General features: G+C 35.7%; 1 protein-coding gene across 1 annotated transcript in view; it reads right to left on the minus strand.

Annotated features, from left to right (window-relative positions):
• Window positions 1–27231, minus strand: part of SKIC3 (SKI3 subunit of superkiller complex) — an 85659-nt gene that overhangs the window by 16005 nt on the left and 42423 nt on the right. Inside the window, exons 27-36 of the mRNA XM_082652124.1 lie at window positions 27076–27217; window positions 24864–24957; window positions 22185–22262; window positions 19588–19712; window positions 18429–18552; window positions 8534–8755; window positions 7405–7477; window positions 6481–6534; window positions 6133–6244; window positions 2732–2860 (exon numbers count right to left, since the gene is read on the minus strand). Coding sequence (XP_082508250.1) covers window positions 2732–2860; window positions 6133–6244; window positions 6481–6534; window positions 7405–7477; window positions 8534–8755; window positions 18429–18552; window positions 19588–19712; window positions 22185–22262; window positions 24864–24957; window positions 27076–27217 — 1153 coding nt within the window. The remainder of the gene's footprint in view (window positions 1–2731; window positions 2861–6132; window positions 6245–6480; window positions 6535–7404; window positions 7478–8533; window positions 8756–18428; window positions 18553–19587; window positions 19713–22184; window positions 22263–24863; window positions 24958–27075; window positions 27218–27231) is intronic.

Here is a 27231-nt window from a genome sequence, read left to right on the forward strand (position 1 = left end):
GAATCATAAAATATAAACTCTGGCATCTTTCATAGAAGCTAACGTGGTAAATTACATTCATTTTCAAATATTAAAGCAACCTGGCATTCCTAGAATAAACCTCACTTGATCATTAAGTATTACTATCTTTTTTATGTGTTACTGGATTTGAATTGCTAAAGTTTTGTTATAAATTTCTACATCTGTAGTTCTGTAGTTTTCTTGTAATGTCTTTGTCTGGTTTTGGTATCTGCATAATGCTGATCTCACAGAAGAAGTCAGGAAGTGTTACCACCTTTTCAATTTTCTGGAAGAGTTTGTATAGAACTGGTATTATTTCTTACTTAAATGTTTGCTGGAATTCATCTGGTCCTGGAGTTTTCTTTATAAGAAGATTTTTAACTATAAATTCTGTGTCTTTAATAGATATAAAGCTATTCAGTTTATTTCTTCTTAAGTGAGCTCTGTATCTTTTAAGGAATTTATCCATTGTATCTACATCGCCAAATTTAACGGCATAAAGTTCTTCTTAAGATTCTCTTATGAGCCTTTTAATAGCTATAGTGTTGTACCTGCTTTAAATCCTGACAATGGTACTCTCTGTTATTTTCCTGATGCCTGGCTAGGTTTATCAATTTCATTGATCTTCTCAAAGAACTAGATTTTGCTTTTGCTGATTTTCTGTTTTCTATTTCATTGATCTCTACTCTATTTTCTTTTCTTCTGCTTACTTTGGATTTAATTTCCCCTTCCTTTTTCTAATTTCTCAAGGCACAGCTGAGATCATCGATTTGAGGCCCTTCTTATTGTCTAATGTGGATATATAATGCTAATATTTTCATATAAGCAGTGTTTTAGGAGTATTATAGAATTTTATATGTTGTTTTTTCATTTTCATGAAGTTCAAAATATTTTCTAATTTCCCTTCTGCCATATTCTTTGACCTGGATTATTCAGAAGTATGTTATTAAGTTTTCAAATATTTGAGAATTTTCCAGATTTTTTGGTTATTGATTTTTAAATTAATTCCATTGTATTAAGGTAACATACTTTGTATGATTTGAATCCTTTTAAATTTACTTAGACCTGTTTTATGGCTCATAATATGATATATATGGGTAAATAGTCTGTGTACACTTGACAAAAATATGCATTCTGTTGTTGTTAGGAGAATTGTTCTATAAGTTCTAACTAGGTCAAGTTAGTTGATAGTGTTTTTCAAGTTTTTAATTATATTTTTACTAATTTTCTGTCCAATTGTTCTATCAATTATCAAAAGAAGAGTGTTGAATCTCTATAATTATGAATTTATTTATCTCTCCTTTCAGTTCTATAAGTTTGTTTCATGTATTTTTCCATAATTTCATTTTTTCTACCTATTTTCTACCTATTTTATTGGGAAATACAACACAGATTTTATGTGTTTTGAAGCTTTGCTACTGGGTGCCTAAATTGTCCTCTTGATGAATTGATTCCAATGTGAAATGACCCTCCTTATCACTGGAAACATTCTTTGCTCTGAAATCTTAATTTGTAGGAAATTAACGTGGCCACTCCAGCTGTCTTTTGATTAGTGTTGGCATGGTGTATCTTTTTCCATTCTTTTACTTTTTAGGTCATTTTTGTCTTTTTATTTGCATCTTTTTAAAATTGATGTATAGCTGATTTACAATGTTTCAGGTGTACAGCAAAGTGATTCAGTTATACATATATATAAATATATACATATAGATTCTTTTTTAGATTCTTTTCCATTATAAGTTATTACAAGATACTGAATGTAGTTCCCTGTGCTATAAAGTAGGTCCTTGCTGTTCTTCTATCTTATATATAGTACTGTGAGGTTATTTTGGTCTTTAAATATAGATTTATATTTTGTTTATGTTTCTTTTAAGCAGTATATAGTTAGCTCTTGCTTTTTTATCCAGTCTGTCAATCTGTGCCTTTTAACTGGGGTATTTAGACCATTATGCTTAACTTGATTATTGATATGGTTGGGTTTAACTCTATTGTGTTGTTTTCTCTTTATTCTATGTTCCCTTTTCCTCCTTTTTGTAGTATATAATTCCATTTTTTCTTTACTGTCTACTTTAAGGTTTAGAGTATTCATCTTTAACGTGTCACAGTCTACCTTTAAGTACAGTTGACCCTCTGTATCTATGGATATGGAACCCATCGATATGCAGAGTCAACTATTACTACATCATTTTATGTAAGGGAGTTGTGCATCGGTAGATTTGGTATCTGAGGAGGGTCATGAAACAAATCCCCCACAAATCCTTACGGATGACTGTAATATTATACCACTTCACTTACAGTATAAAAACTTTACAACAAAATACTTCCATTTTCCCCTCCTGGCCTCTGTGCTATTGTCATATGTGCGTTAAACAGTAAATTACATGTTAAAGAGATTTCTATCGTGTGTCACTTGTGGATCTGTTTCTATTGATTGATTCTTCTCATTATGGGTGGTATTTTCCTGCTTATTTGCATGCCTATTAAGCTTTAACTGGATACCAGACATTGTGAATTTTACCTTGCTGAATGCTGGATATTTCTGTATTCCTATAATGTTCTTGAGCTTTGTTCTGTATGCAGGTAAACTCCTTAAGCCTTGTTTTTAAGCTTTGTTAGATGAGAATATAATAGCCTTTCATGTAGGGCTAATTCTGCCTACTACCTTTTGGCAATATCCTTCTGAATTCTTTATCTTGAATATATCATGTATGAAATGCTTCTTTAAACTTACTTGAAGCAGAAACAGCAGATAACAGTGCCAAGTGTAAATCCATCCTCTTTGGCTGAGTGTTCTTCACTAGGGCCAGTTTAGCATCAGCATGACAAGCTGCCATTAGCCCAGCCCAGACAGCAGGATCACCTAAACACAGGAAATACAGTTAGGAGGCTGTCAATACCAACATGTTGCTGAAAAACTACCACAAATGAAAGTAAGAGTTTACAAATACCAACAAATGAAATAAAATAGTATCCCCAGAAAAATTCCATTTTCTTAAAGAAAAACTAGTTCATAAGGCACATTACTATATTCATCCTTTAAGATTTGCCATTTTGGGGCTTCCCTGGTGGCGCAGTGGTTGAGAGTCCGCCTGCCGATGCAGGGGACACGGGTTCGTCCCTGCTCCGGGACGATCCCACATGCCGTGGAGCGGCTGGGCCCGTGAGCCATGGCGGCTGAGCCTGCGCGTCCGGAGCCTGTGCTCCGCAATGGGAGAGGCCACAACAGTGAGAGGCCCGCGTATCGAAAAAAAAAAAAAAAAAAATTGCCATTTTTTCCAAACACATCAGAGGATAAAAAATATCCTATTTAACTCTTCTTCCATGGCTGGTTACGTGAGTTGCCTAGAGTACTACGCTGTTGTGGAAAGGTCAATTATATTTACTTTCACTGAATACCAAGGGCAAGTCTCACAGAGACACTTGTGTTCATCACTGTCCCTATATTAAAGACTCAGTCATGGGAAAAGGAAGATAACACAATTTCTCAGCTCTTAAGAAAAGTCTGAGACAAAGGAAAAGCTCAAGACAACTCCATTTTACCTATGTTCTAACAGCCAAGCATAAAAGTCACTTTATCATTCCAAGGAAGCACTTATGATTACACTGATGTATCCCTTCATCCATTTGATCTCTCCTTCCTTCCTTCACACCTTGATATAGCTTCAGGGGAAGAGGGAAAGCCCAATAGCAGTGGGTTGAGAAGGTAATAAAAGAGATTATGAGTATAGACTCCTCTTTTCAAGAAAGTTAATTGTGAAAAGAGAAAGCTGGATTGGGATTTGGAACTTAGGCTTTTTAATTTGATTGGTCTTTTGTTTCACAAATCATATTTTGCAAGTTAATATTTACATGGTTAATATTTTCAGTACTATTACCCTTAAAAAAACAAATGGATAATTTTTAAATCCTACAAGGGGTTCCAATTAACAATACAGTCATTTAAACATACTTCTTAGCTCTAGTTTTTTATTTTTTTCTTACCTAACTGCCCCATTCAATATATATCTCCTATCAAATGGCTGAAATACATGTATTTCATTTATAGACAGTCAGTATTACTGCTAATTGTACAAGAATCATTAGAAATCTTATGTAGACCAAAAATGTTTATAAAAAATTAAATACATACCTTGATATTATAAAATAATTTCTGCCCAGATAATGCCTACCTTATTTTAAATATCATAAGACATAATTAAATCCAGAATAAGAAAACAGGGACCATTTCCTACAATTTATGGTGAGATCTGAATACTATATAATGAAAGGCAGATGACTGAATCTTAGATCTGGATTTTAGGTCTAACTGCCACTAATTAACTGTGCAGCCGCTCTTCCTTTGGAACACATAATTCTACAAAATAAGGCATCTAAATCAGATGATGGCTCAGGTGCCCTCAGGTCTAAAATCCTATAATTCCAGTTGAAGTGGACTCAATTTTTGTGTTTGTAAGATTAAGTGAACAACTCATTTAAGGATCTTAGGGTATTCTATAGTTTAGATTTTGGGAGGGGGATGGACATTAGCTGGCAGCAATTTCTTTTGTCACAATTCAAAAGAATTGCTGTCTTCATGAACTCTTCTACAGATAACCAGCAACTCAAATTCCCTATGAAACAAAGTGATAATATAAATATTATACATATATATGTGTATACACATATATATACAATTTATACATATATATGTATTTACACATATATATAATTTATACTATATACTAAAAACCTAAAAAAAATTAATATGGTTTGCTAAAAATACCTTTTAATATCACAGAAGTACTAATCTAACAGACATTGGATTTCTTTCCATTCAATTCTAAATTCCTGGGATTATATTTAAATTTCTGAAAAGATTCCTTGGAGTACCATCTATCAAAATTGTACTTTGTCTAACTAAAGATCTACAAAGGTTAGATGTACAGCTACTACACATAACTACAATTACATTCACTTTCACTGGACTCCAAACAAGTCTCAAATAAGCACTCAGCTTCATCAGTCAGTCCTTGTTTTAAGCTTCCTATATGACTCTGCTTCCTTGTTTATGAATTTCTCCAGATAAAATGGGAAAATCAGAAAAAATGATTAGAGAAGATCTTAGCTGGGCAATCTCACCTTTCTAAAGTGTATGCCATGTACACAATCAGAGGCTAACATCTATCATTCTAGATCCACAGTAAGAATTCTTGAGAGTAATTCTATATCTAATACTTGTTTGGGAACACCTTTAAAATCAGAAACTTACCTAACATAGAACATAGATAAAACCAAATGTTTAGGATTTCTTTTTGTTCTAGTTCAAAAATGAAAGAAAGCATAAACAACAGGACATTGGTCTGTTTACTTGTTTTATAAAATGATCTCTGAAGTTTAGTTAGGATCCTTCTCATTTACTGTGAAGACAGTACTGAACCTGTTCTTTGTATGTTTCCCCACAGTCCCTGGCCAAAAGCAATAGCATTCTGATCCAGCAAATGTTTGAAGTGCTCTGGGGGAATATACTGTTTAAAGTTATATTTCATGTTAAAAATAATGTTATGTAAAAATACATCCCATAACCCTACTTTGTTAGACATTCCAATCCTCTATAGCATTTCTCCAGCCGTGGTAACGGAAGCATGCTGATGCAGGTTACATGCAGTTCCTCAGTGCCTTTTGTGGCCAATGGCATACATACGACTCTGGTTAGAACTAAGAAATTAGTTCATGTGAGGCCAGCACCTTGGCAGTTCTAACAGTTACCATACAAGACATATCTCCACTCTTCAAGAAGTTAACTACACATAAAAATAACTAAACATGTTTATTAAATAATTTAGTAGCTATAAATAAACCTCATTAAACCAGACTGATGGAAAACAGAAATAAAACCACTTTTTGAAAATATATAATGCAGAGTTTCGATAATGGTTAATGAAGTATCTTTATACAGATATTCCTTTGAGCCTGCTTCAATAACTGATTATCTCTTAAATATCAGTAGCTGAATGCAGTAATCAAATAATATGCAAGATCTTAAAATATTTTAAAATTCCCTTCTTATTTCATAAAAATACAAACTTTGCCTCTTTAACACAAATGCAAGATGGACGGAATCCTAAATAATGAAATGGATCACATTATATTCACCTGGAGAAAGGAGAGCTGCCTTCTGAATGGCTTTTAGTGCAGTATTTTTCTCACCATCTGCTGAACTGCTTCCCACAGCCAACTGATTTACTGCAGTGTATAGTAGTGCCTTCTACAAAGAGAAAGGAAGGGTGTTAATCAATTCTCTTTATAGCTCCCTGACTTTCAAAGTGACTAAAAGTAGTACTATATTGGATATTGTATGACCCCTAAGCCTAAGAAGAAAAATTATTCATCAATAATATTATTTAACAATATTATTTAACAGTAAATAATATTATTTAACATTTCCAATGTTAAATAATAATAATATTATTTAACATTTCCTTTGAATTGGGGTAAACTAACCTTTCCATGATTTGAGTCCAGAATATAAGCCACATTTCCTGCTACCGCACCTCCCTATAATAGTAAACAAATTATTACTTATATAAATGCATAAACTTTCACAAAAAAGTAAAAATTAAGACTGATAAAATCTTTACATTAAGTCATTTGAAAGGTTCAGCTTTATCACGTTTGTAACTTTTAAACTCCTTAAGTACGAACTTTAAAAAAGCAGTTTAATATTTTTATAAAAGAAAATCTTTTCTCCTATGATCAGTTCAACTCTGCTCTTTTAAAATATTCATTAAAGGTCCAAAAGTTACATGACTTTACAGTAGTAACAAACAAATATACAATTTTATAACAATATACAAGATTGTGAAATAAAGACTGAAAGAAAAAAAAGAGAGACCACAAAACTTATTTTAAGATAAACTAACATAGTTTTACTCCATGAAAATTAAGTATTTTTAAAATGTCCACAGTCCCCAGTAAAATAAGTAGCTAAAGTTCAGAGCATCATGAACCTCACCACCACCACCTCAATATTCAACTCAGTACTAAATGTAAGGAAAATATACGCAGCACGATAGTTTTCATAAAGTCGATCTGAAATCCTTAATGTAAAAAAATTCAATTGGACATTTTACCTGGAAAAGAAAGTGAATTATAAGAATAACATAACAATCTATACATGTTCAAAAAAGTCCACCTCCTTCTTTGTATCTTCCATAACACCCAGAGCAGTACAACAGTACATGGAAGAAACTCCGTGTACTAGTTGTTGAATGACTAATGAAAAACTGCACTAAATAACAGAACTCCCTTGCTCTATTAGTTAATTATTTTCCAGAATGATAATGTTAATATTGATACTTTAAAATTATATTATATACCACATCGTAAGTTATTTTGTCTTTTGCTAGAATTTAGAACATTACTCACCTTTGCATTTCGTTGAGTATACTGAGCAACTACTCGGGACAACAAAGACCAAAGAGCAGGATCAGCTGGGTTACTATAATGATCATCAAAAGCACAGGGCTTAGAGATGGTAGTTACTTTAATCACAAAAAGTACCCCCCCAAATCAACATTTTATTTAGTATCTAAGTTAAAAATCTTTTAGACATCTAAAACAAGTTCAAATTAATTCTCTACATGTGGTTAAAAGTGACTGAATTTTTAGAAACATACTTTATATCTCCTATATACACCTACAGTTTTTATTAAAATAAGAAAGAAAACTCAGCAATGTGATGATTACAGAGCCATGAGATCCAATTAGGAAAGGTTAAGGAAATTTTAATACATTGTGTTCAAAGAAAACACAGAGATGAGAACTGTGGAAGGAAAATAAACTACAGATGTAACACTTTACTGCTAAAAATAAATCTAATAAATAACTGCTGTTGCTAGTGATAACAGGTTTCTATTTTCCAAATTTTGAATATTAATGAATGTTTGAGTGGCCAAAAAATTCCTAAAACCATCAAACTGGACGGTATCAGATAACAAACTGACAATAACACAAACCTGAGAATTTGTAAGGGCTTTCATATTAAAACAAGATTTGGTTCAGGAGAATTTGGGGAAAATGTTTTGTGGCCAGTTACAGGTCCCGTATGAGTCCTCCATGTATAAACTGCCTTTACTCAGTATTTCTAATTTTTTTAAAAAGCTTAAAAATCTTTGTCAATTTGTCAAAAATTATATCTTAAAATTTGCATTTAATTGTATTATTAATGAAGTTTCAGATATTTTCTTGTATATTAACCATTTTTATTCCTTCATTTGTGAATAAACTTTTCATGTTCTTAAAAAAAAAAACGAGATTTGGGGCTTAATCTGAAAGATTTTCTGTTCTCTCTTTACCAACTGAATTTTTTATTTAAATTGTTAGAGGTGAAATAATGTGGAGTCAGTTACCTGATCCTATGTACAGTTTCATAAAACCACAACTTGGTTCCCAAATTTATATGCTTACCTCATTATATAGTCTTAATAAGGTCCAAACATCAAAGACAACTTCATCAAGTATAACTAGACCCCAAGTTCACAAGTACAGAATTTACCTGTGAACAGCTTTAGATGCTTGTCTCTGCACTGCCACAGTGCGACCTTGCAGTGCATAGATCGCTGAAGTAAGAAGGCACCTCTGATAATCATTGTCTTTCTGTTTGCAGTGCTTCAGTAACTCATTAAGTGCAGCTTTGGACAGTGTTGCATCCTGCATTGCCAATCCTAGAGCACACAGGGCTTGAAGGCTTTCCGTGGTTGGTTCTTTTAAGATAGAGCTGTAAATATATTTTTAATTGCCTATTAGCCATGAGTACAATAGTCTGTAACTATTAAAACATACTTAACAGTTGGTAGAAGAAACAATTTACTTATAGATTCACCAAACTACAGTCCGGCTTAAAATAACTATAAAACTAAGTTCCATGGTTTCTAGGAACAGTAATTTCCCTGAATTTCTTTTTTTTTTTTGGCTGTGTCAGGTCTTTAGTTATGGCGCGTGGGCTCTGTAGTTTGCGGCACGCAGGCTCAGTAGCTGTGGCGTGTGGCTTAGTTGCCCCATGGCATGTGGGATCTTAGTTCCCCAACCAGGGATCAAACCCATGTCACCTGCATTGCAGAACGGATTCTTTACCACTGGACCACCAGGGAAGTCCCGTTTCCCTGAATTTCTGAAGCAGTTAAAAGTACCAATGGCCTTTGCAGAGCATCAATAGCCAAATTTCCTTTCTGGTCATTTTATCTACGTTTAGAAACAAATATACAGCACAGTCTCTTTGGGTCACCGTTCTAGGTAAATAATTAGAATAATTTTGCTAAAATCTTTAGTTCCAATAAAATCCTAAAAGGTATGAATAATAAAGAAAAATCCTTAACCTAAGTTCTGATTTTTATCATTCGCAAAAAGCTTTTGTCTTACTGTTCTGTGGTATTTGAAACAAGAGCAATATATAATAATTATAAAAACTGTCTATATCCGCCATATTCCACGTGAGCACATTTATAATTGAAGGAGAATTTAAATTTTGTGTGTAAACATCCAGCTTTTTTCTTTTCCTTCTTCAGCTGTGAAATCTGATTTAAGCTTATGGAGGTAAAAGTCAATAATGTTTAGGAATCCTTATTAATTAAAATGAAGAAAACCTGAGCTCTTTATAAACTTAACAGTACTTCTAATAATAATTATGAATGTTGTACTGTAACAAAACATAGGAACTCTGAAAATTTTGTTAAACAAAGTTCATTAAAATATAATATAAATAGCTGTAACATTATAAAATATCACATACCTACCACTACGTCTTTCTATTATTTTGGGGGAGGAGACAACAAGCTGTTTAGAATTTTATTTTGACAAACAGCTACAAAGTCATGAATTTTCATGGGCAGCTCTGGAGTAAACTTAAAGCATCCATAGTAACTCTTTTTACGATAAGGGTTAATAGATGGAGGCATCCAAATATGGAAGAATATCAATTAGTTACAGTCATTTCCATCAATATAAATAAACCACACGGTAAGTTGTAACTAAAAAAAAGCAAATAGTAAAATATATATTCCAATACTAACAACAAAAGAAGAAATTCTAATTTGTGCCTTGGTTCAAAAGAGAACAAACATATACTCTAATATGTATTAATATACAAAATCTAGGGACTTCCCTGGTGGAACGGTGGTTCAGAATCTGCCTGCCAATGCAGAGGACACGGGTTCAAGCCCTGGTCCAGGAAGATCCCACATGCTGCTGAGCAACTAAGCCCATGCACCACAACTACTGAGCCTGCACTCTAGAGCCCACGAGCCACAACTACTGAGCCAGCATGCCGCAACTACTGAAGCCCACACACCTACAGCCTGTGCTCTGCAATGAGAAGCCACCACAAATGAGAAGCCCGTGCACCGCAAAAAAGAGTAGCCCCTGCTCACCGCAACTAGAGAAAGCCCGCGCACAGCAACGAAGACCCAATGCAGCCAAAAAAAAAAACAAAACAAAATCTAAATTATTACTGAAATGACTACATCCCATTAAGCTAACACATGCTGAATGCACGGTACCTGCATGTTGTCCTGTACCACGTGCTAGAATTTTACATATAGTTATTTATATCAAAAATTCTATGATGCTGGTAACCAGATTTTTTCCCCTTATGTATTGAACTTATTCACACTCCGCCTAAGCACCGAAGACACTGCTTTGTTCCCAACATGAGAATGCCAAACAAGGTGAATAAAGAACATGTAACTGAATTATTCATAGAAAGGAAGTCAAAGAAAAGAATGCCAAGGGGCAGGAAAGGGAGCAGTCTGCAGTGTTAAGTTTGAAAGATGACATGCAGAGAACCAAAAACAAAGAAAAAAACATAGATCAGATAAAATACCTAGCCCTGGATCCAACAACGCAAAAAAAAGGAGGTAAAGGTTTTCCCTCATAAGAGGAGAAAAGAACAAGAAAATATTCTACTATTTTCCCCACTTCTACTAATGTTCAAAACAGTTTCATTTACTGTTTTAAACAGTAACCCAAGACTAATCTAATCATAACTAATTTGGTGTTACTTTTGCTCTTGATTACTGCAGCAACATATTAGCATCTATGATTCTTTTTCTCAAGCTATTTGCAAATTTGGATATTCTGAACATATATTCACGTTACATTAGTATATCCATGTAAAGTGACAAGATTTTTAAAATTCTGATTGGTCTTCTCAAAACAGCTAAGAGAAGGAGAAAGAACTGCTTATTTATTATACAGGAAAATTACTTTAATCAGGATGGAACAAAAGTATCACCACGAATAAACAAAACCAAAGCTTATCGTATAGAAGTCATTCTCAAGTAGTACCATCTAGTCATCTCCATCCCCCTAACCTTTGGCACGGGAGCATAATTTGGAGATGTGGAGGCACTTCTTTCATTTCCACAATGATTGAGGAGTGCTGTTAGCATCTAACAGATGGGGGACAAGGATAAGATCTTCCTACAATGGGGGAAACAATTCTGTACTATGAAGATCTGTACCACTGAAAATGCCAACAGAGCACTCACTGATAACCACTGTCCAACAGCATCCATTAATCATCTCCTGCTTTTTAAGGAATTAATAAGTTCAACATTCCCCCCCCACAAAATATTTCGAAAAGTCAAAAAATACCACATATGGCCTCCCTGGTGGCACAGTGATTAGGAATCCACCTGCCAATGCAGGGGTCATGGGTTTGAGCCCTGATCTGGGAAGATCCCACATGCTGTAGAGCAACTAAGCCCGTGAGACACAACAACTGAGCCTGTGCTCTAGAGCCCGTGAGCCACAACTACTGAGCCTGTGTGCCACAACTATGAAGCCCATGTGCCTAGAGCCCATGCTGCACAACAAAAGAAGCCACTGCGATAAGAAGCCTGCAGAGATTGGAACAAAGATGGTGGAGTAGAAGGACGTGCTCCCACTTCCGCTTGTGAGAACACCAGAATCACAACTAGCTGCTGGACAAACATCAACAGGAAGACACTGGAACTCACCAAAAAAGATACCCCACATTCAAAGACAAAGGAGAAGCCACAATGAGATGGCAGGAGGGGCATAATCACAGTAAAATCAAATCTCATAACTGGTGGGTGGGTGACTCACAGACTGGAGAACACTTACACCACAGAAGTCCACCCACTGGAGTGAAGGTTCTGAGCCCCATGTCAGGCTTCCCAACCTGGGGGTCTGGCAACGGGAGGAGGAATTCCTAGAAAATCAGACTTTGAAGCCTAGTGGGATTTGATTGCAGGACTTCGACAGGACTGGGGGAAAGAGAGACTCCACTCTTAGAGGGCACACACAAAGTAGTGTGCACATCGGGACCCAGGGTAAGGAGCAGTGACCCCAGGGGAGACTGAACCAGAACTACCTGCTACTGTTGGAGGGTCTCCTGCAGAGGTGGAGGATGGCTCTGTCTCACCGTGAGGACAAGGACACTGGCAGCAGAAGTTCTGGGAAGTACTCCTTGGCATGAGCCCTCCCAGAGTCTGTTATTAGCCCCACCAAAGAGCCCAGGTAGGCTCCAGTGTAGGGTTGCCTCAGGCCAAACAACCAACAGGGAGGGAACCCAGCCTCACTCATCAGCAGTCAAGTGGATTAAGGTTTTACTGAGCTCTGCCCAGCACAGCAACAGTCAGCTCTACCCACCACCAGTCCCTCCCATCAGAAAACTTGCACAAGCCTCTTAGATAGCCTCATCCACCAGAGGGCAGACAGCAGAAGCAAGAACTACAATCCTGCAGCCTGTGGAACAAAAACCACATTCAAAGAAAGACAGACAAGATGAAAAGGCACAGGGCTATGTACCAGATGAAGAAATAAGATAAAGCCCCAGAAAAACAACTAAATGAAGTGGAGATAGGCAACCTTCCAGAAAAAGAATTCAGAATAATGATAGTGAACATGATCCAGGACCTCGGATAATGAATGGAGGCAAAGATCGAGAAGATGCAAGAAATGTTTAACAAAGACCTAGAAGAATTAAAAAACGAACAAACAGAGATGAACAATACAATAACTGAAATGAAAACTACACTAGAAGGAATCAATAGCAGAATAACTGAGGCAGAAGAACAGATAAGTGACCTGGAAGACAGAATGGTGGAATTCACTGCTGTGGAACAGAATAAAGAAAAAAGAATGAAAAGAAATGAAGACAGCCTAAGAGACCTCTGGGACAATATTAAATGCAACAACATTCGCATTATAGGGGTCCCAGAAGGAGAAGAGAGAGAGAAAGGATCAGAGAAAATATTTGAAGAGATTATAGTCGAAAACTTCCCTAACATGGGAAAGGAAATAGCCATCCAAGTCCAGGAAGTGCAGAGAGTCCCATACACGATAAACCCAAGGAGAAACACGCCAAGACACATAGTAATCAAATTGGCAAAATTAAAGACAAAGAAAAATTATTAAAAGCAGCAAGGGAAAAACGACAAATAACATACAAGGGAACTCCCATAAGGTTAACAGCTGACTTCTCAGCAGAAACTCTACAAGCCAGAAGGGAGTGGCATGATATACTTAAAGTGATGAAAGGTAAGACCCCACAACCAAGATTACTCTACCCAGCAAGGATCTCATTCAGATTCGATGGAGAAATCAAAAGCTTTACAGACAAGCAAAAGCTAAGAGAATTCAGCACCACCAAACCAGCTCTACAACAAATGGTAAAGGAACTTCTCTAAGTGGGAAACACAAGAGAAGAAAAGGACCTACAAAAACCCAAAACAATTAAGAAAATGGTAATAGGAACATACATATCGATAACTAAATTAAACATAAATGGATTAAATGTTCCAACGAAAAGACACAGGCTTGCTGAATGGATACAAAAACAAGACCCATATATATGCTGTCTACAAGAGAACCACTTCAGACCTAGGGACACATTCAGACTGAAAGTGAGGGGATGGAAAAAGATATTCCATGAAAATGGAAATCAAAAGAAAGCCGGAGTAGCAATACTCATATCAGATAAAATAAACTTTAAAATAAAGAATGTTACAAGAGACAAGGAACAACACTACATAATGATCAAGGGATCAATCCAAGAAGAAGATATAACAATTATAAATATATATGCACCCAACACAGGAGCACCTCAATACATAAGGCAGCTGCTAACAGCTATCAAAGAGGAAATCGACAGTAACACAATAATAGTGGGGGACTTTAACACCTCACTTACACCAATGGAAAGATCACCCAAATTGAAAATAAATAAGGAAACACAAGCTTTAAATGACACAATAGACAAGATAGATTTAACTGATATTTATAGGACATTCCATCCAAAAACAGCAGATTACACTTTCTTCTCAAGTGCACACAGAACATGCTCCAGGATAGATCACATCTTGGGTCACAAATCAAGCCTCAGTAAATTTAAGAAAACTGAAATCATATCAAGCATCTTTTCTGACCACAATGCTATGAGATTAGAAATCAATTACAGGGAAAAAAACATAAAAAACACAAACACATGGAGGCTGAACAATATGTTACTAAATAACCAAGAGATCACTGAAGAAATCGAAGAGGAAATCAAAAAATACCTAGAGACAAATGACAATGAAAACATGACAATCCAAAACCTATAGGATGCAGCAAAAGCAGTTCTAAGAGGGACGTTTATAGCTATACAAGCCTACCTCAAGAAACAAAAATCTCAAATAAACAATCTAACCTTACACCTAAAGGAACTAGAGAAAGAAGAACAAACAAAACCTGAAGTTAGCAGAAGGAAAGAAATCATAAAGATCAGAGCAGAAATAAATGAAATAGAAACAAAGAAAACAATAGCAACGATCAACAAAACTAAGAGCTGGTTCTTGGAGAAGATAAACAAAATTGATAAACCATTAGCCAGACTCATCAAGAAAAAGAGGGAGAGGACTCAAATCAATAGAATTAGAAATGAAAAAGGAGAAGTAACAACAGACACCACAGAAATACAAAGCATCCTAAGAAACTACTACAAGCAACTCTATGCCAATAAAATGGACAACCTGGAAGAAATGGACAAATACTTAGAAAGGTATAACCTTCCAAGACTGAACCAAGAAGAAATAGAAAATATGAACAGACCAATCACAAGTAATGAAATTGAAACTGCGATTAAAAATCTTCCAACAAACAAAAGTCCAGGACCAGATAGCTTCACAGGTGAATTCTATCAAACATTTAGAGAAGAGCTAACACCCATCCTTCTCAAACTCTTCCAAATATTGCAGAGGAAGGAAAACTCCCAAACTCATTCTATGAGGCCACCATCACCCTGATACTAAAACCAGACAAAGATGCTACAAGAAAAGAAAATTACAGACCAATATCACTGATGAATATAGATGCAAAAATCCTCAACAAAATATTAGCAAACACAATCCAGCAACACATTAAAAGGATCATACACCATGATCAAGTGGGATTTATCCCAGGGATGCAAGGATTGTTCAATATACGCATATCAACGAATGTGATACACCATATTAACAAATTGAATAAAAACCATATGATCATCTCAATAGATGCAGAAAAAGCTTCTGACAAAATTCAACACCAATTTATGATAAAAACTCTCCAGAAAGTGGGTAGAGAGGGAACCTACCTCAACATAATAAAGTCCATATACAACAAACCCACAGTAAACATCATTCTCAGTGGTGAAAAACTGAAAGCATTTCCTCTAAGATCAGGAACAAGGATGTCCACTCTCACCACTATTATTCAACACAGTTATGGAAGTCCTAACCGTGGAAATCAGAGAAGAAAGACATAAAAGGAATACAAATTGGAAAAGAAGTAAAACTGTCACTGTTTGCAGATGACATGATACTATACGTAGAGAATGCTAAAGATGCCACCAGAAAACTACTAGAGCTAATCAGTGCATCTGGTAAAATTGCAGGATACAAAATTAATATACAGAAATCTCTTGCATTCCTATACACTAATGATGAAAAATCTGTAAGAGAAATTAAGGAAATACTCCCATTTACCATTGCGGCAAAAAGAATAAAATACCTAGGAATAAACCTACCTAGGGAGACAAAAGACCTGTATGCAGAAATCTATAAAACACTGATGAAAGAAATGAAAGATGATACCAACAGATGGAGAGATATACCATGTTCTTGGATTAGAAGAATCAATATTGTGAAAATGACTATAGTACCCAAAGCAATCTACAGATTCAATGCTATCCCTATGAAATTACTAATGGCATTTTTTATGGAACTAGAACAAAAAATCTTAAAATTTGTATGGAGACACAAAAGACCCCAAATAGCCAGTCTTGAGGGGAAAAAATGGAGCTGGAGGCATCAGACTCCGTGACTTCAGACTTTACTATAAAGCTACAGTAATCAAGACAGTACGGTACTGGCACAAAAACAGAAATATAGATAAATGGAACAAGATAGAAAGCCCAGAGATAAACCCATGCACCTATGGTCAACTAATCTATGACAAAGGAGCCAAGGCTGTACAATATAGAAAAGACAGTCTCTTCAATAAGTGGTGCTGGGAAAACTGGACAGCTACATGTAAAAGAATGAAATTAGAACACTCCCTAACACCATACACAAAAATAAACTCAAAACGGATTAGAGACCTAAATGTAAGACCGGACACTATAAAACTCTTAGAGGAAAACATAGGAAGAACACTCTCTGACATAAATCACAGCAAGATCTTTTTTGATCCACCTCTTAGAGTAATGGAAATAAAAACAAAAATAAACAAATGGGACCTAATGAACCTTAAAAGCTTTTGCACAGCAAAGGAAACCATAAACAAGATGAAAAGACAACCCTCAGAATGCGACAAAATATTTGCAAACGAATCAACGGACAAAGGATTAATCCCCAAAATATATAAACAGCTCATGCAGTTCAATATTAAAAAAACAAACAACCCAATCCAAAAATGGGCAGAAGACCTAAATAGACATTTCTCCAAAGGAGACATACAGGTGGTGAAGAAGCACATGAAAAGCTGCTCAACATCACTAATTATTAGAGAAATGCAAATCAAAACTACAATGAGGTATCACCTCACACCAGTTAGAATGGGCATCACCAGAAAATCTACAAACAACAAATGCTGGAGAGGGTGTGGAGAAAAGGAAACCCTCTTGCACTGTTGGTGGGAATGTAAATTGATACAGCCACTATGGAGAACAGTATGGAGGTTCCTTAAAAAACTAAAAATAGAATTACCATATGATTCAGCAATCCCACTACTAGGTATATACCCAGAAAAAACCATAACTCAAAAAGACACATGCACCCCAATGTTCATTGCAGAACTATTTACTGCAGCACTATTTACTATTTACTATTTATAGTCAGGTCATGGAAGCAACTTAAATGTCCAGAGACAGATGAATGGATAAAGAAGATGTGGTACATATATACAATGGAATAGTACTGAGCCATAAAAAGGAACGAAATTGGGTCATTTGTTTAGACGTGGATGGATGTAGAGACTGTCATACAGAGTGAAGTAAGTCAGAAAGAGAAAAACAAATATCGTATATTAACGCATATATGTGGAACCTAGAAAAATGGTACAGATGAACTGGTTTGCAGGGCAGAAACTGAGACACAGATGTAGAGAACAAACGTATGGACAGCAAGCAGGGAAAGCGGCCGGGGTGTGGGGATGGTGGTGTGATGAACTGGGCGATTGGCATTGACAGGTATATACTGATGTGTATAAAATTGATGACTAATAAGAACCTGCTGTATAAAAAAATAAATACAATAAAATTTAAAAATTAAAGAAAAAGAAAAAGAAAAAGAAGCCTGCACACAATGAAGAGTAGCCCCTGCTCACTGCAACCAGAGAAAAGCCCACGCGCAACAACCAAGACCCAACGCAGCCAAAAATAAAATAAAATAAATTATTTTTTTAAAAATACCATATAAGTAATTACAGATATCAGAGATTGTTATTTTATTAAATTATTCCAAAAATAAAGAAACAGTTACAATTTATATTGGTGTATATACACATTTTTAAAGACTCAACTTTAAATGAACTTTATCAGGTTATCCTGAATATGAAAGAGGAAAAAAAGTCTCTTTGGGAACTTACGGGGCCAAAAACAAGCCAGTTAATGACTGCCTTCATTAAAATTTTATGATCCGAAGAGATCAGCTGATCAATTACTGTTTTTAAAAAATAAATAATACACACAGAGTACAGGATGGTTTCGAAGGATTGGATGAATCCAGAATTTAAAATTAAGCCATTATCTCTAGCTCCACCTGTGACTGTCAGTTCAGAACCAGGTGGGTCCAATCCCTTTTGTTCACAAAAATGTTCCTGAAACATTAAGAACTTCATTTTACGTTCCTCCAAATTTTAACCCAATATTTAAGTATCTGGTCATGTCGAGTGTTGATGTCAACTATACATACCATTTAAATAACAATGTCTTGGCTACGTCCATTTTTCCTTGTTTATACTCCGCTATTGCCAGAGCTGTCAAGATATGAGCTTTGTCTTGCTCTGATTCAACAGTAGACAAGGCTCTCTCATAGGCTGTTACATAGAGTTGGAAACAAAAACAAAACAATATAAAAGCAATCCTGACTGACAAATGGTGGGATACTTCCTTTCCTAATACTATTTTTTTTTTTTTTTTTTGCAGTACGCGGGCCTCTCACTGTTGTGGCCTCTCCGGTTGCGGAGCACAGGCTCCGGACGCGCAGGCTCAGTGGCCATGGCTCATGGGCCTAGCCGCTCCGCAGCATGTGGGATGTTCCCGGACCGGGGCATGAACCCGTGTCCCCTGCATCGGCAGACGGACTCTCAACCACTGCGCCACCAGGGAAGCCCACCTAATCCTATTTTTTAAAAGGGTCTAACTAAAATTACATCTTATTGTTCCCTTGCTCTCAAGTGAATGGAATAAAAATTTAGAATATCTAACTTGGTTTAGCTGTTCCAAGGTGATTCTGGGAATATCATTTGGGTTATTATGTGGTATTTCTCAATTTCCTTCTTTAGAATCTATAGGCAGGTTTGAATTACTATCTTCAAAAGAAGTGGAGGTCTAGAGCCATTGAGGTATCACCCACATTCCCATGTACAGACCAGCAACTCCATTAAGCAGTACTTAAAATGAGCTGCACACACATAGGCTGGGCCATATATGTGAAAATGCACTCAATAAGCATTTTTGGAGAAACCAAAATGTATTATTACTAACAATGGTTGAGGCCGTCATTTATCAGAAATGTATATTGAAACACTGTGGAGTAGTAAATACTTGCTTTCAAATGCTACCTTATACATGTACCCTAAGTAATCTTGGGTCTGTTTCCTCATCTAAATAATAAAGATAAAATTCAGTTCGTAACACTGATAAAAAGACTATTCATCATAATAATGTACTAAAGGAAGGAACAGTTAAAAAGTACCTCTTAACGTTCCTGACTTTTAGTCAGATTTTTAATAAACACTGCAACCCCTACCCCCATCTTAATATTACATCTTTCTGTATGTAAGCTCATCATGATTAAATTCTTCTCAGCTCTGGAAAAGTAGAAAGTATCCTTTAAGCAACGCACTTACCTTTGCTGCTCTCTTTATACAGACCCTTCATAAATAAAGCCAATCCAAAACCTATGATGTCTTCTAACTCCTCAAGGGGTGTTGACTTAAAAGCCTGGATAGCTTTATCATATTCACCAATAGAACTAAGAAGCAAAACATAACTTACTTTTAATATCAAAAATCATTTTGGCTTATATCATCAAAATTCAGAAATATTATTATACTAAAGCTCTTTTAACAACTTAACCTACTTCATCTATCAGTGTTAAAGCTGTAGAAAAGCCTCAGATTAAAATAGAAGGCATTATCACTTATTTCAAACAGGATGCACTAGGGGGATTTAATTTCACACTTTTAAATTATGTGTGAAAATGAACAGTTCTGCTGAATTACAAACTGTTTTTTTTAACAAACTTGAATTAAACTCTGTTATAAAAATAATTTCAAGTTGACTTTGATATAGAACTCTAATTTTTTAAGCTTAATATGTTAGTTAAATATTACCCTATGAGCATCTTTGACAAGCTTAGCAAGTCATAACCAAACTCAGCCTTCGGGTAAACTGTTTATCTGCACATCCATGTTTTTGGAGGGCATATAGATACACTAAAATCCCACAGACAAAACTATACATTATCTTTTTGGTATTTAATAGGAATAAAAGTAAAAATTGTTATACATGATACTAAAGTAGAATGCTTTTTAATAACAACAAAATAAAAAAACGTGTTTTGTTTACTTAAAAATGAAGAGAGGCTGCCACGACCTGGAACAGACTCACTGAACCTCTGAGACTCTGATTTCTGGTATCTATCACTATAATCAGAAACTGCTTCTATTTTTAAATCTTTTTCATAAAAGAAAAATCTTTTCATAAAATCTTTTTAATCTTGGAGGTGTGGATGGGAGCTAAAAATATAGGCAATATTTGCTTCTAAAATTAATTTTATGAAGGTGAAAGAATTTAAAAATCCATTAACTCAACTTTTGATAAATATTTAATGAAGGGAAGAGGACTACCTTAGATTGTTTATGGATACATACATGTATTTTTTTAATTAATTAATCTAATTTGTTTATTTTTGGCTGCACTGGGTCTTCGTTGCTGCGCATGGGCTTTCTCTAGTTGTGGTGAGCGGAGGTTACTCTACGTTGTGATGCACATCCCTCTCACTGCAGTGGCTTCTCTTGTTGTGGAACACCAGCTCTAGGCGCACAGGCTTCAGTAGTTGTGGCATGCGGGCTCTAGACCGCAGGCTCAGTAGTTGTAGTATACAGGCTTAGCTGCTCTGCGGCATGTGGGATCTTCCCAGACCAGGGCTCGAACCCGTGTCCCCTGCATTGGCAGGCAGATTCTTAACCACTGTGCCACCAGGGAAGCCCCCCATACATGTATTTTTAAAGTATTTTTTTTAATGAACACTATCTTCAAACATTTGATAACTTCTGTAGAGAAAAGAATGGAACTAGAGAAGGGCACAAGGGGCTTCAACTTTATTTGTAACTTTTTTTTGAAAAAGAAACCTGAAACCTATTAGCAGAATTTTAAGACCTGTTATATCTGAATGGTGACTATTCACTAAATTATGCTCCATACTCTATTGCTATGTTTTGCATGTTTAATATATTTCATAATAGAAACAAATTAAAAAGAAATCAGATGACCTATTTTCAATGGGAGGTATAAATTTTCTTCTAAAACAGTTACATTATATGAAACATCTAACTAAAGAGAACAGAAACTTTGCTCCATACAGTTTCTTACAACAAATGTTGGAACTGACAGAGCTCTATCAACTCCTAAACACAATGATTTAAAAGAATTAAAAGGAGAAGCAATCAAAACAGGGAAAATTTTCTGTCTGTAGATATGATTCAGTTACACGGTTATAAAAGAAACGAACTGGCTACTTCCGATTTCTACTATGTAGCTCCTTAAAAGATGTAGGTACTAATCCCAAAATATCAAACTATAGTTCTAATAATGTGTTTCAAACTGGAACATTCAATTTTGGGGCAGCTCTCAATTTGAGGAATGCCTCCTTGAGCCAAAAGTCTTCCTCCCATTAACACTCCTACTGTCCCAACCGAGTCCTATCCTCTGAAACAATTGGTTTCCAGCCTATTTTTTTTTTCAGTCTTTTTTTTGAAGTCGGGAAGTCTTCGAGACTCTGAAGAAAGTGATATTGCTCCCTCCCCACCCCCAAAATGCACACATACAAAAATTTTTGTGTACTATCTCAAAAGGGTTTCTGGACCCTTAATCCCACCCCCAGTTTAAGAATATACATCATATCAGAATAAATCGAATCCTCTTCCAATTAACTAGGCTTCTACTATTAGAAACAGTAACTACCTCTCCTGTCTAGTTCACAAACATCAGTTCTAAACCTGGTCCTCACAAAGGACACTGGGACTAGGGGTCATTACAGGGACAGTAAACTGTTAACACAGCTTGGTACAGTGGGAATGATGTATCCTGGGGGAATGTCATCATCGTACTCATTCATACACAACCCGCTACTCTGGAAACTGGTCATCACTTCACTAGCCCCACAGCTTTCACCAGAAAAACCTGTTAGGTTCATGGAATTAATGGGTAAAAATATGCTTACCATAACAATCTGCCATAATTTCTTATTGTAACATTATAAGCATCTCTGTCTTCTGCAGTCTGTAACAACAAAATTGCCCTTTAAAAAAAGGACAAGGTATTTTAAATTATCTACGTGCAATAGCATTCTTTTACTCTTCCTCCTTAACTGAATCTACAGATTTTTGTTTTCTTCATTTAATTCTACTAATTATTTAACTAGTTCCATAACAGCTTATTTATATTTTATTAAACTGGTACCACAAAAGCACTTAATAGATTTTAGATTGTCAGGAAAATAATAAAAAGTGACCTCTTAATAAGAGAAATTACTTACCATACTTGAGCTTTAAATATTCCAAAGATTTTAATCTAAACATGGGGAACAACTGGGTTGATGTTTTAAAGTTTTGACATATTTGAAGTATACAGAATTTGAAGTACATAGTATACTCTTAAAATTATTTATCTACTAGAAGTTTGAGGTAGGAAGCCAGGAAATTGAGTGCTTTCATGTGCGTTTTCCTGCTACATACAGAAAGATATTTAGGCAATAATGAATTCAGAGAAGGGAATGAGTCATCAGGAGTCCCAAGAGGCTTAGAATAACTACAACAACATGCTGACAGCCCACATTTTTACCTTCTCAGGCTCAGTCCCCTTTGGGCAAGCAGGGAAATGTCTCAACCACCAAAGCAGTTGGATATTTAATGACTTTTTTTTTTCTGTTAAAGATTAGCCAGGGAGAAATAGCCAAGAAAAGCTTTTAATGCCCCTGATGTTACATGAAAAACAAAAATTTGCCAGAGAAGTCTAAAAGACAGTATTACAGAAACAGTATCATATTAAAGACTGTACCTGTGGTTATATTTATACCTAATTTGTAATTTGAAGTCTCAAATACTTGTTTAAGGAGAAAACAACGGTGGTGATCAGTCAAGAAAGAGTGGTGTATACCCAAGTGACTATAGAGTTGCCATTTTAAGCAAAGGTATAACCAGTGTTACACTCACAATATTTGTGATTATAATGTATACCGAAAAAAGTAGCAAGCATTCTAAAGCTGCCTAGTTTTCTCTGTTTAAAAATCCTGCTCACTGTTGTATCCTATCAAATTTCTATTTTCTTTATTGGTAACTTTATTGTAACGTTGAAAGAAATAGAATTGTGGGTTTTCATAAACCTCTCTCCACATACACCTGGCAAAATAACTTCTTGATTATACAGCCTCCAGTACCATCTAGTGATTACTTCTTTAACTACAGAGAGATCCATACAAGGATGGCAAAGCATTTGGGACACCTCAATTATTTATTATCTGACAAGGCTTCTTCTAAATATCTGTTTATTTAGATTTAGGGCAGTGATGTGCCTCAGAGGTTAGGCAATCAGGTCTTTTAACTTTTCGTCTAGTACTCATGAGATCAACAGTGATTTTCTTATTCACAGATCGATTAATTTTTTTTTAATTTTTATTTATTTTTGGCAGTGTTGGGTCTTTGTTGGTGCGTGCGGGCTTTCTCTAGTTGTGGCAAGCGGGGGCTACTCTTTGTTGCGTTGCATGGGCTTCTCATTACAGTGGCTTCTCTTGTTGTGGAGCACAGACTCTAGGTGCATGGGCTTCTGTAGTTCTGGCATGCGGGATCAGTAGTTGTGGCTCGCGGGCTCTAGAGCGCAGGCTCAGTAGTTGTGGCGGACGGGCTTAGCTGCTCTACGGCATGTGGGATCTTCCCGGACCAGGGCTCGAACCCGTGTCCCCTGCATTGGCAGGCAGATTCTTAACCACTGCGTCACCAGGGAAGCCCCACAGATCAATTAATTTGTAGAGAATAAAACTTCAAGTTGATTTCATTTCCTCTCACTCTCCCGGCTGGTCATCTCACTCAAGCACGCTGTCCTTGTTTCTTCAATATACCAAGTCCACTCCTGCTTCAGAGCACTTGTTCTTGCTGTTCCTTCTGCCTGGAATGCTCTTTCCCTGATAACCAAACGGCTTGTGGCCTCGCTTCATTCAGGTCAGGTCTTAATTGCCTCCTTAGGAAACCTACCTCTTAAACCTATCTCAAATTTGCTGCTTGCCTCTCTAGTGTCTAGCCCTTTACTTTGATTTTCTTTCCTAGCAATTGTTACCATCACAGATGTTTATTAGCTTACACTGTGCCTCCCCTCCACCAGAACATGAGCTCCATGAGAACTGAGCCTGTGTTTGTTTTAACTCACTGCTAAATTGCCACTGCCAAGGACACTGCTTGACACATAGCAGTTTAACAAATATTTACTGAATGAATAAATACGATATAGTAGACATTAAAGTGATTCAAAATAACATGTAATTTTTTCTCATGCCTTAAATCTCATTTCTTCTCTGAATAAACACATGTCTTTAATAATAAAGCGAGACAAACTGTAAAGGGACAGATTTTTCTAAAACCTGAGAGGTTTTCTGGTTTGGTTTTTATTTTTTTTCTCTCTCTGTCTCTCTCTTCCTCTCTTTCTCTCAAGTTGAGCAACAGAAACGAAAATATAGCTGAAAATTTAGAACTGTATCTTTTCATATACAAAATGTAATAATAATAAATAATGAAAGATCAGGAAAAGAATCAGAACATTTTATTAGTACCTTCTTCATGAAAATGAAACTATATCTTAAAAAGGCCAACTGACAAATAAGGACCACATTTCAATTAAAGGGCGCCTTTACCTCTGGTATGCATCTGCTGCTTCCTTCTTCAGTTGTAGATGTTCATTTAAGTAACCCAACATTGTGAAAGCTGGAGCATAATTCTGAATTCTTTCTGGAAATCCAAAAATATCTTTTCTTTGCATGTGCATAATGGTTGTGTTTGTAAAATATGAGTTTTATTTTCAATTTTTTTCAACATTTTAAACACTAGATTATTTCCTGAGGTCATGGGCATTGCTAAGAATAGTAGTCTGATTTTATCCTGACTATAAAATACCAGTAATCATTTCAGAACTCTTTTAAATTACTGAGTAACATCTATAGTTACATATGGCTTCTACTTATGTTTTAAAGTTTAAACACTTTTTTATTCCCAAAGGTATAACAATTTGAAATCATAGCTCATGTTAAAACGGGTCATTTGAATTGTAAGGAAATCCAGTTCTTTGGCTAGTCACTTAAACCTTCCTGGGATTAAATTTAGCAACAATTTCTCTTGGTGGTTCTGTTCCAATTTCTATGTATTTTTTAAAAAATTCAGTATTGTACTCTAGAAACAGAAGATGATTTGGGCACTTTCAGTGTAGTATTTTGAATTCTAATGTCAAAAAACATCATATATCATCTACTAACGTGCAAAGGAGAAAAAAACACATCTGATCAACTTGTGTTGGGAAGCAAGCCTTCAAATCTCTTAAACTGTTTAACAGAGTAGAGTATAATCACATCTTATGTGATGGTTAGGTTCTAACTGTCAAAGCATAAGGTAAAAATCACACGGTTAAAATGATTCCTGCAAAATTCTTAGGTCATCACACAAGGAGAAGGTCACCAAACTGAGTCAAATTAAGAGGAGACCCATAACCTTCATCCACTCTCACCCTGAGGCCAACGGTCAGCAGGACAAATGATTTATCTGCATTTTCTCTTGTCCCCCCTCTCTCTTTTCTGCTTCTAAATTAATATTTTTTTGGTCAAGCACATATAATTGAATTTGTTAAATGAATATATGATACGGCTCCACTACAGACTCAAAAACCTAGCTATTTATAACTGTCAGAGACTGTTTGTTGTTCTAGGTATCTGAATTTTGCAGACAGCTAAAAATTTACCTCTTTATGTAAACACTTCACAAATGTTTCCCATTCTGTAAGGAAACCTATCAATAAAATTTCTGATCATACACTTTCTCAGAGGCTCTAGGTATTCATTAGAGTCATTCATTTGGGCACACTGCATAACATTTTAACGTCCCGAAGTGCTGATGTTTATAAATGAACTGCCTTCTGCTCAAGTGCCCCAGGCTCAATGCAGGAAGAGTATTACCATCCTGCATATTACAATGATGAGGCATTTTCTCCTCTGCTTTTCAGTTTATCTGATTCTTCATATTATTCAACTGTCAATATTACTGCTTAAACGCCTTGCTTCTTTATTAGAATTTTGTTGAGGGATAAATAAGATGCTAGTGAAACTAATATTTCTTGAGCATCTAGGATATGCCAGGTACTCTCCATAACATTTTATATGTATCATCTCATTAAACCCTAAGCAATAGATACTTTCACTCTTGGATTATAGGTAGGAAAACTAAAATTCAATTTGGTAATAAGCCCAAGGTTTCATCATGGCTACTAAGTGGTGGAGCTGAGACTACACCCAATGTTAGTTTTATTAAGGAAGAAAGTTATTACAATAGATGGCTAATTAAATTTCACCATTCTGTCCTTTTCCTAAGCCTAAACATTTCCAGTATGTTGAAGAAAGATTAGGTGTTAAAGTGGGACGTTAAAGGCACTGGGTTTGGAACTTAAAGCATATTACCTCATTGAATTCTCACATCTCTGCAACCTCAGTATTATCATCTCTACTTCCCAAGATTAACAGAAGTTAAGGCAAGTAAAATACTTGGCCTAAGACTGCAGAGAAAGTAAACAGCAGAGCTAGAACAGCAGCAACTCAGGACCATTAGGCTCCAAAATGCTTCCTACTACAACATGGAAATCACTTCTACCTTGAATCAATAGGTAATAACAATTTTCAGCACTCTTCAAAAATCTTTAGAAAAGTTTAAAAAGCAGAATACTTGGCCGTGGGGGGAAAGGGCAAATTCATGTCTTAAGGAGCTAATATTTAATTTGGAATTAATTTTAAATTTAATTAATTTAAATTCTTTAAATTATCTCAACAATTCTTCATGTATCTTGCCATTGTATAACAGGTGCCTTACCTGTGTATTTACTCAAAACCACTTGTGCTGCTGGAATTGCATTCATCTGGAGGATGTTGTACTGGTACAGCTCCGTGTCTCTGTTGCTTTTATCTTGCAATGTTGTACAGACCCAATACGCATAACCTATTGCTCCCTCCGTCTGTAAAAAGGCCA

Source organism: Grampus griseus (assembly GCF_964374135.1).
Source record: "Grampus griseus genome assembly, chromosome: 3".
In the NCBI taxonomy this organism is placed as follows: Eukaryota; Metazoa; Chordata; class Mammalia; order Artiodactyla; family Delphinidae; genus Grampus; species Grampus griseus.